At 54.1% G+C, this 14,055-nt stretch overlaps 1 protein-coding gene across 1 annotated transcript; it reads right to left on the bottom strand.

Moving 5' to 3' along the window:
• Window positions 1-84: 84 nt before the first annotated feature.
• On the bottom strand, window positions 85-13,793 carry H257_16939 (hypothetical protein). Its single transcript, XM_009845559.1, has 16 exons — window positions 13,139-13,793; window positions 12,857-13,097; window positions 12,482-12,810; window positions 12,280-12,420; window positions 11,428-12,234; window positions 10,995-11,375; window positions 9,970-10,939; window positions 5,441-9,923; window positions 4,543-5,383; window positions 4,024-4,481; window positions 2,678-3,970; window positions 2,459-2,609; window positions 1,311-2,414; window positions 750-1,266; window positions 441-693; window positions 85-373 (listed from the first exon to the last, which is right to left on the bottom strand). Exons 1-16 carry the CDS (start codon window positions 13,773-13,775, stop codon window positions 167-169), a joined length of 12,813 nt encoding a protein of 4,270 aa, XP_009843861.1. The 5' UTR covers window positions 13,776-13,793; the 3' UTR covers window positions 85-166.
• Between the last annotated feature and the right edge of the window lie 262 nt (window positions 13,794-14,055).

The following is a 14,055-nucleotide window of genomic DNA, read 5'->3' on the forward strand; positions in this document are numbered from 1 at the left end:
AGTAGTGTAGGAATAGGAATTTAGGAGCTAATGTTAACGTAAGAGTATTTACGGTTAAGGTGGTTAAGGTGTTTAAGGTGCACTCGAAGAAATAATATAACTCCCGCATACAGTTATTAATAGTACTCGTAGGCCTGATGAGTTTTGGGAAACAATGCCTGCATTTCTAGCCTAGTTTAGGTGTCTGGGACACATACACCTTGCGGTCGGTCGTGGTGAGGCGCCGCGTGGCCTGGATCCCATGGACAGCGTTTTGCAATGCTTTGAGCTGCGTCAGTTTACTCATAGCCCCCACTGCCTTGTCCTTCAACGCCATTGCCATCAGACGACTAAACTCGAGGCTGAACACGCAGTTGGCTGCAATCACCATCGCCTAATACCCACCCTCGTTACAAGAACACAATAATCCAATCCTCTAGTAAAGTAGTAGACTTGCATACCCCAAAGAGTACGCGGGACACCCCCACGACTTCGACCTGGTATAAGAACAATGCACAGAACATCGTAAACAGCGACGTCACTAGGGCCATTTGCTCGAGGCGATTCACGCGCTTGTCTTCATAGGGCTGGCAGTCCATGTGCACATATAACCCAAGAAAGACCAGGACGGTGGCGGCTAGAGCCTGGGGCCCCGTGCCCTGGGGTTTTAAAAACACTGCGATAAAGCACACCAGGATCTTGCGCGTCATAACCCTAATAATTCATGAGGGTAAGTTCCTACTGGATGGATATGACATCAAAGTACGCACCAGATTTCCCAGTAAAAGTACTCCCGTCGGAACCCAATGTAGAGAAACCCATACTCGAGTTTGGTGCTGAGGTCGTCGAGGTTATGCCGGCAGCTGTAGACAACGTACAAGGCAAACACGGGGATGCCCAATGTAAACCCGATGAGTGCTGGAATGCCCACGCAGTACATCCACCGAAAATGCGATGCTGTATAACACTTGACGTCCAGGTCTGGATTCAGAAAGTAGAGGGGGGCGCCGGTCTCGTCTGAGCCTAGTTGAGTGCAGGCAAACATTTGAAACAAGTGGTTGGTCAGGCTCGGGTGGATGAGGAACATGATCACGATGACGCTGACGACGAGTTTGGCTCGGGTTTCCATCTTGATGGCGGCCAAATAGGCGGCTTTGACACTGGCTACAGGAGCTGGCGTTTGCTGGACAAACGAGTGAACGACCACAAGCACCAGATCACTCGGCTTTTCCCCCACGCTTTCAAACAACTTGTCCACAGATTCAATCGACACCAGGTCCAGGGTTCCTATGGTTATGTCAATATATCAATATATATATATATATATATACCTGGCTGTACCGCCGTGACCCAGTCCTTGGCGTGGTGGCGCCGTCGAATAGCTCGGTATCGAGTCGTCCAGTAGATCGCGGGGAAGACCACGCCACACACTGGCAGACACAAATACAGGACCAGCTGCGTGTAATACGCGCTCAAGCTGGCCACATACGACACATCTTGGGTGTAGTAGTCCAGCAGACATGCCATCGAGATGAGCTTGTCGCCAGGACTCGCCACGGCGCCCTGCACGCGAAACATGGCGAGAACTTCCTTGGGCCAGTCCACGTTGAACGACTCGGCCAGGATGATCAGCTGCAGGTACGACGTGAAGATCTTGGTCAAGATGGACGTCAGATTGGACTTCTTCTTGGCCTTGTTGATCGCCATGCGGATGAGCACGACCACAATCACCACCACGGCAAAGACCCCCCCAATTAACACCAAGATCGTCAGGGTGTAATTGGCCGGACATGCCACACATGCACTCTTGCCACTGCGAGTGAACCCCCGGGCGCACTGCAGACACAAGTTGCCAGTGTACCCGTCACTGCATACTTGGTCTGCCGGCCAGAAGATGTTGACACTGCCTTCCGTCGGCAGCTCGTCGTCGCCAGTCACGTACACTTGGTCGTTGGCAGTGCCCACAACGGTGACCACCTTGCCGACCACGAACAGCTGATCGGCCACGGAATAGCTGGCGGATGCGTCTTCCCCTGAGCTCAAACTCAGTACCATCGAGTTGTTTGGGCCGTCTAGCCGGACCGTGGCGGTGTGGGCGGCTGCGACATACCCCCCACAACTCGAGCCGAGGCAGACGTTGAGCTTGCAGTTGTCGTACGGGAGGTCCAAATTGGGACAAACTCCCGTGGAATTGGCAAAACGCCAGTACCCCTCCAATGCAATCACAGAGTCCCCGCCCCCGCAGACGGCGCCAGTGGGACAATCGTGGCAAATGGTATCACTTGTGTTCCAACTGAACTTGCCAAAGGTGCAGCGAATGCACTGGGACACCCCGAGGGGGATCATTTCCCCACGAACGCACTTGCGGACGGGAAGTGTCACGTTGCCCAGCGCGCGGAGGGAAGGGGACGACACGGTGATCGTGATGGACCGCCCTGTATTTATGGTGAGTCTTGGGCCAAAGGGGAATTTTCCCTACCTGGGAGTTGCTGCACCGATGCGCCTTTGAAATCGCAGACGCCAGCGACGGCGGTCGCTTGAGACGCGCCAGTCACAAACGCCCCTGACGTGGCGCTCTGTAGAGCCACGAGCACGGAATAGTCAGTCTTCACCGTTTGCATGTATTGGTCCTACGATGTATTTTCGTCATTGAAGTACTACCACAGGTATAATGTCATCGTTTGTATGCATTGCGTACCACCACATAGACAAGAAAAGTCCCTTCGAACGGCTGGCCACTGGCCTCCCCCGCCCAATCCTCTACCGTACTGGGAACCGTGTACACTGGCTGCAACGCGTATGGGGTCGATGCAAAGTCAGGCCCGCAGTACGCTTGGTTCAGACTGAACGATTGACTTTGCAACCCCCCGGGCTCGGCCTTTCCCTGCCAGTACACTGCACCCCCGCCACCTGTTCGAGCCAAGTTTGCTTGCAATACCGTGTGAATGAAATCTACGGCCATCGCAGTCAAGTACACGGCGCCCCCCGCCCCCGCCGCATTCCCCTTAAATATCGCACTGTCGATTCGAATAGTAACTGTGGAGTTGGATGTGACGCCGGAGTTGTCTGCGTATACGGCCCCGCCTTGGCTGTCGTCGCCCCCAACGTTGCCTTCCAAGGTGGAATTGCCAATAGCGGCGTTGGCTCCGAGCTGAATCACAACCAGCCCCCCGCCGATCGCGCGGAGTTCGTGGTTGAGTCGGTTCTGGGAAATTATGGAGTCATGGATGTCGAAGCCGTTGAGTTTGGTCAGATAGAGCCCCCCTCCTTGCCTCGCTTCGTTCTCGACGATGGTGGAATTGACTAGTTGAACGTAATTGTATGAAATGTACCCGCCTCCGCCCATGTCACTGGCCACATTCCCGTCAAACGTCGACTTTGTGGCCCAAACATCCGACATGTCTGTGCATAGCCCCCCCCCTGTGGCCGCTAGATTGCCCTCAAATGTCATTTCGTCCAGGTACACGGTGGAGCTAGCAGCAAACACCCCACCGCCAAAGTTGGACGTGGACATGGAAATCACCGACCCGTCCGTCACGTGTAGTGTACTGGCAAATCCGTACACGCCCCCGCCGTAATTCGCCGCAGCATTCCTCTCGAGATATGTCGAAATCAAGGTCAGAGTCGACACAATCGCGTAAAATGCGCCCCCGTTGACCACGGCTGTGGCCAACTGAACCTCCGAGTCGATGATTGTAGCGGTGCAATCTTCCAGCGACAGCATCCCTCCGTTGACAGACGACGTGTTCCACGTCACCAAGTTGGATAACGTCATCTCGACCAGGACCGCGTAGATGGCTCCCCCCATGACCCGCCCCACGCTCTGTCCAATCCGAAGCCCGTGGACATTCCCCCGAGAGACTTTGCAGTCGATCAGGTACACGGCGCCCCCCTTGTCGGCGGTGGAGTGGACCATCTCGACGTTCATCATGACGAGTTGGGTGCGCTGGGACATAGCTACGAGGGTACCTCCGTTGCCCAGCGCAGAACTCTACAAAGGACAAAATAGGATTCCGAATACATAGAATCGTGTGAGCAACGTACGTGGTCAAACTGCACTTGATACAGCTGCAAAAACACGCGGTTTATGACGTAGATACTGCCGCCGTCGAACCGACTGGAGCACCTGGCAAACGTCGAGTTGGTTATCGTCACAATCGAGTCGGTGGTCGCGTAGACGCCACCTCCGTTGTCCGCCACCCCCCTCAGAATCGACACATTCACGAGTTGGACTTCCGACTGACTGGTCGAGTACAAGGCGCCTCCATACAAAAACGCCAGACTGGCGTCAAATCTGTCGCCGTCGAGCGTCACGGAGGTCGAACTGTCCAGCGCAACAGAACCCCCGTTGGACGCCTCATTGGCCACGAAGTAATTGGACTGAAAGGTCACGCCTTGTTGAGTGCACTGGGCTAGCATCACCGCGCCCCCGTCTCCATCGTTCGCTGTGTTTTGGTCAAATTGATTCGAGTGAATGGTGGCACTGCTGGATTGGAGGTAGACTAGACATAGCCAGCGATTAAAGTCGAATAGTTTCGTGATATATTTATGCGGGAAACGTACTGGCGCCACCGGCTGTGGACGCAGAATTGCCGCGAAAGAGGTTACTTTTGAAGTCAATGTGGGCTCCGTTTTGAAACGAGATGGCACCGCCTGTGAACTTGGTCGCGACGTCTGTCGTGGAAGAGTCTGGTCCGGCGGAATTGCTCAGAAAGCTGCTGTGCGATTCCACAAAATTGTCCGGAGTGCCATACATGGCGCCTCCTGCAACTGTTGCCACGTTGTTTTGATATACATTCCACGATCCATTCCATGACGTGGCGGCCGTCACGAATACGGCTCCGCCGTAATCTGCTCGATTCGAGTCGAAGACATTCCAACTACTCGTGATGGAGCCCCTCACAGTCCCAAGCAGGCCAGTTGTATTGTTGTCCTGCGCACTATTGAACGTAAATACCAGCATGGCGGCAAACACGGTGATTCCACCCGCCTGGTTGCTAAGAAACGAGCAGTTGGTCACGACGGCGTTGCTGGAGAACTTCAACCCCAGCGCCGCCGCGCCAGAATTCCTGGCAAACGTGCAATTGGACACCGTGGCGGAGGCTGGGTTGCCGAGGACGTTGGCTCCTCCCGTGCCTTCATATCTCGTTACAACAACAATTTCTTCCGTTCCAGTTGAGGTATTGTTGAGAAATCGACTGTCAGCTACGGTGACAGTCGCAGACAGAATGGCCAGCGCACTTCTGCCGACGTTGAGCTCAAACTCGCAGTCGACTAGGCGACTGGCGCTGGGGGCCACCACCGCCACGATCCCGATGCCGTCAGTGTTGTGCACGAATCGACACTGGTGTAGCACCGTAGGACCAGATATCCATAGCGCCGCGCCATGTACATTAGACGCTACCTGATGCAAAATTCGTGAGCTTTCACCAAACGTGTGTACATGTAAATGTATACATACCGTGCATTGGGTGAATGTGATGCCAGTGATGGTGGTTAGCCCGCGAACGTGGGCAAGCTGCCACCCCCGAAAGGTGCCTAGACAATCGACGATGGTTCTATCAGGTCCCCCGATAGAGTCGACCCCCACCGCCTTGGTTACTACGAGATTGCAGTATGACGAGCCGGAATACCGCCCTGGGAACAATCGCAATAGGTCCCCGTCGCTCAATACATTGGCAAACAAGTCGGCAAAGGCGGTAGTGAAGGGGGCGTCGAGGCTGCCGTCGCCCATGCTGCCATCGGCAGGGCGGTAGCTCGGAGGCGCGACATAGTACACTTTCCGCGTCGAGTAAGCCACCACCACTCGACTACGACCCCCCCTCCCTTGCGACTGAAAGCGGATCTCGGCACTGCTTTTCGTGGATTGGAATGGAATTAGAGGGATAGAAGAGTGCGAAGTCAGCTCCAACGCGGGTGAGGACTGGGTGACCAAAGTAGGGGGGGGTATGGAAGTCAAGTCGTTGGTGCGACTGATTTGAACGTCTGTGGCTGTCCAAGGCATGGAATCATCATGTTCCCACTGTAAACACGTGGGGCTGCCACCGTCATAATCGACAGATTCCACGTCCCATTGCGATATATTGGGCGATTGCATTTCCGTGGCATAACAAGTTCGATTAAATATCGATGTCAAGCTCACACTTTGCACTTGCCACGGATAGAGAGGGGACAAGGCAGCACTGGCATCCACTTGACACTGCGAAGTTCCCGTCGTGGGGCTAGTCTCCACCAGTGTCCAGTTGGAGTACGTAGCTGGAACGTCCGTCGTGTTTTGTGTTGAATTGTGTCCCGAGAACCAGTATTTGGCGTAAAATCCCGTGGATTTGGTCGGTTGGGGGCCTGTAGCTGGCCCGATGCCGAATACAAAGCGCATGTTTCTTCCTACCGTAATCGATCGGGTAGTGATATTCCCGCAGAGAGCAGTGGAAACGGCCGTGTCCAAATCCACCAAGAGCAGTACGCCTTCAGTGCAGTCAATGTTAAACAAGTCCAACTGCAAGCGAATCGTCTGGGCTGGAGGTGCCTGTATCTCCCACTTACACAGCGTATCGTGGACACTTGGGGACGTTTCCGTGGGCTGCCCGTCCGAGAAGTACCCCGCCGAGGCGGTAAAATTGGTGGAGCTGATGCATTTCACAGGGGGAACTACGCCAAAGTCTGGGGGGACCAGTCTTTCGATAGATGCTGGCACGAGCCACGTATCGTTGAACCGGACGAGGGTGGCTTTTGCATCCACAGAGGAACGAAATACATTTGTCAGTGTAAAACTCACGACAGCACCAGTAGGACCAACAGAGTTGACGTACAGTCTGGTAATGTGGTACGGCGTGTTCTCCACCAAATTACCATACTCGGTCAAGAGACGCACAATGAGCTCGGTGGTGAGCCCAAACCCGTAGCGTTTACTCCGTTTCAAAGTACTTTGACTGAAGAACGAGCCATTTCGCCACGACAGTTGGGCTAATGTGTCGTCGAATGAGTTCCAAACCAACGATGATGATAGCTGCACGTCAGGCACATTCAACATGTAAGCGACGGCATTCCCATCCAATTGGAGCGATGTGGGGGGAACTTGACACGGCGACCTCACCAGCGTCCACTCCCGCACCAGTCGCGAGATGACACTGGTGGCCTGGACAGTCACCGTCGTGATATCGATGGTGCTCAATGTGGCGGTAGTGCTGTTGGTTGAGGATGCAACGGCGTTCACCACAGTGGACTGTATCACAGTGGCCCTGCTTCCGCCCGCCAAGCAACCAATGATAGCCTCGCTCAACGCAGACTCGTACACCTTTACGCGTTGGATCGTTCCGATCCAGAACCCGTCGCCCTGACCATTCGATACGGTGGCCCCAATCACGAGTCGATTCTGGACGTCCGAGAACGTCAATATGGGCAGCTGGCACGACGCCCGTCCTGTGGCCACACATGTTTGGTAGTTTGTGACGGTGTTCAAAGTCGAGTGTCTGACGCCATTGACGTAATATGTCCATACCCCGCTGACTACAGTGATGGCCAAGTGCACCGACTCGCCCGTGAACGACGTTGGATTCGTGGATGCGACGCCGTCGTTTTGGCCGACGGTTCCAAAGATCCACACGCCAGACGCTTTCGTGGTGGGAGCAAACTTGAGGAAAATAGACCCAACTGCTTGGTTTTCTTGGCTGAATATGTACTGATCTTTGGTGGTCAGCACCACCTCTGCTTGAACGACCATCGTAAACGGTATCGATTGCACTTGGTCGAGCACAAACTTGGTGCGAAACGCCCCGTAGTACAATTTGGACGCGTCTATCGCCCAGTTGCCAGTGTAGTCAAAGAGGGGCGTCACAAGGCACTGGTCAGTGTACCCACTCGTGCCTAGATCAGGTCTCAAAATGGAGGTAAATTCCGCAAGTTGGCCGGATAACCCATCCAAGTTCACGTCGCTGCCGTCCTTGCATGTCGAAAACGACGATGTCCGTCGTCGGAGTCGAAAAAGCGCTGGATACGGAGAAGTGTCGGCGTTGCTTCTGGTATCGATGGGTCGCAAATGGTATTCCACCGTGATGTTAGCTGAGTTTTGGTCAAACGAGTTGAAATACAGTTGCGACGTTGTGAGCACTGAGGCATACGCGGACGATGACAATGTCCACCAGAAGGTGGCGATGGTTTCGCTAGCCAAACGTCGACTGAGCCCCACGGCGGAGGCGTCCGCACAGACCTTTCCCCGTTCAAACGTGACCACATGATACACCTTGGAGCACGCGGAAGCGTTGAACGTACTTGGCCACAACGTAGCTAGGGCTACCGTGGACGAGATATTGCGAATCACGGCTTGGGTGTACTGCACTTGGCCTCGGCTAAAGAACGCCGCGCGGTCCATCGCCATGGCTGCGCTGAGGTTGTACGCAGAAGTATACATGGTAGCCACTCGATCTCCATCGTAGATACTTAGAATGACGTTATCATCTGTGAGATCCACCAATTGCATGTCCAGCATCACGATCGAGTTGGACTGCTGAATGTGCCACGAACAGTCGACGAGCGCCCCAAAGCCCCCTCGTGAAGAGATATCGGGCACGAAATGATGGTCGCGTACCACTGTGGACGATGGACTCGGGAGAGTGATGGTCCCCGATCCCTCCGGCACAATCACATGGTTCGAACACGGTGGAATAGTGACGTTGCAATGACGGCCTGAAGTGCCTGGGCGGCAGACGCAGTGGCCTCTGTCATCGCAGTCACCGAAACAGGGCATGACACAAAACGTCGACCATGCCACCAGGCGAAACGCGTCGGCGGTGGCGGACGACGTCGGTGAGGAATATCGTAGCAGCACTTTGGACGAGTTGGCCGTGAATATTTTGCGCAGGTTATGCGACAGCACCAAAGCCGACGACTGCAGAATCGACGGGCCGTGGAAATGCAAATGGTTGGCAAATCGACTCAAATCCAGCCGAGTTTGAAACGAATAACACACCACCAACGACACATCCGACTCCTCGCACGGCAAATTCATCTGTCGATTGATCTCAAACACGGTCTTGGGCTCACTGAATAGAACGACGTGGCGTAGCTGGCCACTAAAGTAGATGTTGGTCGCATCGGGTAGGCTCGGCTGGCCACCAATGTACAGCAGACCTTGGCTTATAGTAGTGGTAGTAGTAGCATTGGAGGTGGTGGCGGCAGAGGCCACAGGCACGAGCGTTCCGTCAATGTACCCAAACAGGTCGGAATTGCGTCGAACGATAGCCACGTGGAGCCACGAGCTAAGCCGCACGTCAAAGAGGAGGGAAAACGACCTGCCGGTATTGAACTGAACCGACAAAACGCCCGTGTCCGGGGCGAGCACGACGTTAAACCCAGGGAAGTGGTTGTCCGAGCCCAGCACTTTCATTGGCTTGGGTATATTGTTGGTCAAACAAGCGCTAGCCACAGTGCAATCTGCAGTCAGGGTACTCGCCACTTGGATCCAAAACAGAATACTCGACGGAACTTCCACTGGCATATCAGAGACCAAGTAGTCTGTCGCGCCATTGAAGTCCACAGCCGAATGCTCCACGCTGTAGCTCGTGCTTGTGATCGTAGCCAGCAAGGAGGACGGGGTAGAATCTGCATTCAGATCGAACAGGTCAATGCGGTCTGAGGTTAAGGCCAAGCTGAGAAACTGCACCCACACGACACTGCCAGCTGACGCATTGGCAGCTTGGAGGATAAAGTCGCAATTAGAGATACTATTTGGTGAAAGGACTAGCGTGGAATTGTCAAAGCTGTAGGTGGGAAATACCACCGAGTCTTGAAAAGATAGTGTCGTAACTGCATTCGAACAGAAATGCGCTGTTGGAGCTGTTGGAAACGAGTACACAGTGTCGAATTCGACGATAAACCCATCGCCAGGTGTCCCTGACTTGTCGCCCGCCGTCGAGAGTGTAAACTCAGCCTCGCGTTGCATCAATGTTCTAGACAACCCATGTCAGACCCTCGTTATAAGGACATGCTTAGTACCTGACGGTCGAGCCCGAAATCAAGTTCGCCGACGTGCCAATAGATGTCGTGACTGCCAACACATCACCTTGCCCAAGTTGAGACTTGGGTACGACATACGTCAGCACTGCGAATGGTTCCAGCGCCTTTGGGTGGATTGCTGGGTAGATATTGAACGTGCATTCATGCACTCCATCCGTAACGCTATTGCTTTCGTAGCCATCTTCAAAGGACCCCCCTGTCGAAGTGTAGACGACTTGGCCGTTCTCGATTCCGCAGCCATTCTGTTCGGCTAAACATGTTTTCTTGGTGTTTTGCAGCACGCAATAGGGCTGGGGGGACGGCGGGTCAGAGGCAGAACCCCCGATGGTTTGGCAGGAGAAGACTGACACGGAAGTGGCGACAACCGCCTCGTCCGGTCCTTCCACCACGCACCGCTCCGTCCGGGCGACGCCGGTCCCTACCACTTGCCATATATTGTGTGCATCCTGCTGAAACATAAACTCGCGCGTCATGGTGTATCGTTTCGCAGTCGTTCCAGACACAAAGGTCGCGTTGGCAGAGCTATTGAATGGCAGGGCGGGGGTAAGCGGAGGTCCTTGGTTTGTGTTTTCTATGAAGAAGCACTGGCTAGCGCACTGATTGGTCTGTGGACCCCCGGCAGTGACTTGGGTCTTGATGTAATTGTACGTTATCTGCACCGTGACTGAGGGAGGGGCCGTTGAATTCACCCTCGTGATGACGTAATTCGACGTGTTCCAAGGGGGCATCGTGTTGCACTGGCAGGGTTGAACGAGCTGGTCCAAGGTTGCATAGGCGTATGGTTTAGCCACGGCAACAAACGCGGCCGCGTTATACGCCTTGGTCGCTACATATGACTCGAACGCAGTGCAGTCTCGCAGGGGGAGGGTAAATGGAAAGATGCAGGCTTCGCGGGTGTCTTTGGTGAGTGTGGGAACTGCCACCAGTGGCGCCAACGCTGTTAAAGAATCTACAGATATAATAACAAAGTTATTCAAGCAGTGGGGGGAGGGGATTGATGGTACCAGCACGAGTCACACAAGTGGAGGTGAAGCCACCATGGGCGACGTAAAATGTCGACGCCAGGGTGGTTGAAGGCAAGATTTTCACACAGGAAACGTCGTTGATGCAGATTTCAATTGATGTGGGGCTTAGCTTCTGTAGACGAATCGACAGATTGGAGGTTACAGGGGTGGCAATAGCTAGCGAAGTCACAGCTACGGTATCCACCAGCACTTGGACTGACTTGGCAGTGACCGAAGTGACTTGCAACAGTGCGATACCATTGGCGGCTTTTACTCCCACTTCCCACGTTGTAGACAAAACTATCCCAGTCACAGAAAGCACCATCCCCGTCGTAAAGCTAGTGGAAATGTCCAGAGGATACGCCACACAAGCATAAACACCTAGAAAACACATAGTCAAGGGACATGTAAGTGCAATATGTTAGCAACATACTTGAAGGCGACACGATCAAGGATGGGGAGCCAGTCAAATCGTTTTGGTTTGCACTCCAATCCCTTGTGGACCCTTGGCCAAAGTTGAATTCAGCGACTACCGACGGGCTATCTGACGACGAGGTAGGTGCAAATAGAGTTGAAGCCGGCTTCGCAATGGACGACATCCGAAAGTAGGCTACAGCTCCGTCAGCCGAGCCAAATGTCAGTGCTTGGTTGGGTGCAAGTGGGGGTACACTGGGTGCAACCGTAGTAGTCGCTAGAACGGTCTGCTTTGAATACAACGTCATGCTGCCTTGGACGTTGTCCCACACCCAAGCCACATCGTGCCACAACCCGTCGGCGATGTTCACGTCGGAGTTCCAAGCACCCAAAATGGAAGCTGAAAATGCCAGTGATGAGCTATGAGTGATACTCAACCCAGGATACGCGACGATGGTGTCGGAGGGCTGTGCACTGGCAAGTCGAAGGCGAACTTCGATCGTAAGGCCGAGAAAGGTCGAGGTGTTGGTAAGCCCCACTAGGGAGCAAACGGTGGAGGGGGGCGTCAGGGACAGACCCAAGCTGTCGGGGGCTTCGCATTGAAAAGTGTCGGTATCGCACACTGTAAACGCCGGGCAGTCGCTCGTAGCCACACATTGTTTTCTGTACGAACTACTGCTACCCAAGACAGGACTGCTGTCTGGCAGCACAGCCACACATTTTCCAGTCGTGGTGCATACATTCCCCTGTGGACATTGGTAATTGAATGGACAGGATTGCTCGATGTAGTCGCCATCCCACGTCACCATCGGCAGCGATTTAGGCGCTACGAAATTGATTACGTTTTCGCTTCTGAAAAAGGTAGAATTACCAGGGAGCGACGGAGGCAGCGTGCAAAATAAGCATTCCCCCGTGGACAGTTTGCCCTGGCTGCCACTATACGCAGCCGTGGAAGTTGAGGGAGTACACAGTTTGGGCTGGTTGGTTTCACCAATGGCGTCGCAGTCGGGATCTGAATAATATCGTGTGACAAGTTAATTTTACTGTATGCATATACATATATATATGCATACCGTAGAGGCCACAGCCACAGTCGCATCCGTCGGTGGAGTTATAGTGAGAATCTGTGCAGAACCAGCCTTGGGGAACACTACACGACGCACCACTCCAGCCTTTGGCGCACAGACAGTGGCCATATTGGCACACACCCCGCGAAGGCCCCGAGCACTTGTACGGGCAGAATGAGGTACTCCACGACATGGTGAAGCCTCTGGAGCGAGCGTTGGCGTCCGTAGAGAGCTTGAGATACGCTGTTCCTTGGGTAGTTATCACTAGCCCTTGGGGGGCGTTGTGGACACTGTACGATGCTAACAACGGAGCGCTCTCAGACCCTCCGTCGTATCTACCACAGGATCAAAAGAGGAAATTTCAAGTGGAAAGTGTAGTACATGGCGAGCCCCGAGACGCCTTGCAAGTCGAAACTGGTAAAGGATATCCACACTGCATCCATGCCCAAGTGGTCGCCACTAGCGTCAAGCCGAAACGGCTGGAGGTGCCACACGCACGTGATATTGGGCTGCATCTGCCCCACGACATTGTCTTGAACAGTGTATGACGCCGACGTGGTGATCGTGTCAGATACGTCCACGCGAGGTGAGAGGACCGTCGCAGGGGCACAGTAGGACGGCACTACACGCCAACTTAGTACAAAGTACAGCGGCAATCTGTACCAAAGTCATATCGGATCTGAAATCCGTAGGTCGTCGAGGTGTCAGTCCCCTGGATGAACGATCGGAAAACAATGTACACGTCGGACGCACTAGATGTAAGTGTCATGGCGTTGTCTGTATCCGGCGTATACGCGCCCGTGAAGTAGATCCACGTGAGGTTGCGCTGGGGGTCGGTCAAGAGCGACCCTGTGGTCAAGTCGGTGGTAACCGGGTCAAAGGATGTGGCCGGACACACGTTCGTGCCACCGTTTGAAGAAGTGTAGTCCCACGCCCCAATATCATCGGTGCCAGCGCTAACCTGGTGTCTCCTGTACGCCGCCCATCCTTTTGGAATGGAAGCCCCGGGTTTGGAGCTGCCCAAGTTGACCAACAGGACGTCGTTGTTGCTGCCTCGGTACTGCACTAGATTCAGCAGGTCGAACGTGAGCTCCACCACCGTATTGGCCTGGGTCGAGGAGATTTGCCAGTGGCATTCCATCGACGCCGCATACAACCCCGACGGGGACGCCCGGTCCTGCACGACGCCAGGTGCTTTTGTGATGGAGCTGGATAGCGAACAAGTTTGCCCACGCACCACGGAATTGCAGCATAACCAGGCGGCCAGGAAGACCGTCAACCAGCACGCCTGCCATCCCATTGTCTGATCAAAGTGTCGGTTCGAAATGTAACTGGTGTATCCGTTACGCTTTCTTTCGCGACTCGGGTACTGCTTTTCTCGCACCATTTCGGGTCTTGCTGCCTCTGCGGCCTCATGTCAGGCTACGTTATGCATTCCAAGAACTGGTAGATTCGCTTGAATGTATGATTCATGCGTGCTTCGCCCAGTTGTAAAATCTGTCGATTTCATTGAATGATTGAAATTAGAAATGTATTGTGCTTTCGAGTGAAATTTCGGGTTGTGGCGTGGTTTCTCGTTG

Source organism: Aphanomyces astaci (genome assembly GCF_000520075.1).
Source record: "Aphanomyces astaci strain APO3 unplaced genomic scaffold supercont1.95, whole genome shotgun sequence".
Lineage (NCBI taxonomy): Eukaryota > Oomycota > Saprolegniomycetes > Saprolegniales > Verrucalvaceae > Aphanomyces > Aphanomyces astaci.

Coding starts and splice junctions, on each gene's coding strand:
- H257_16939 (XM_009845559.1), bottom strand. CDS start 13,775: ATGGGATGGCAGGCGTGCTGGTTGACGGTCTTCCTGGCCGCCTGGTTA. Junction 12,235..12,279: donor GCTGCCTCCGTCGCTCCCTG/GTAATTCTACCT, acceptor TCAATTTCGTAG/CGCCTAAATCGCTGCCGATG. Junction 2,610..2,677: donor CTTTTCTTGTCTATGTGGTG/GTACGCAATGCA, acceptor AATACATCGTAG/GACCAATACATGCAAACGGT.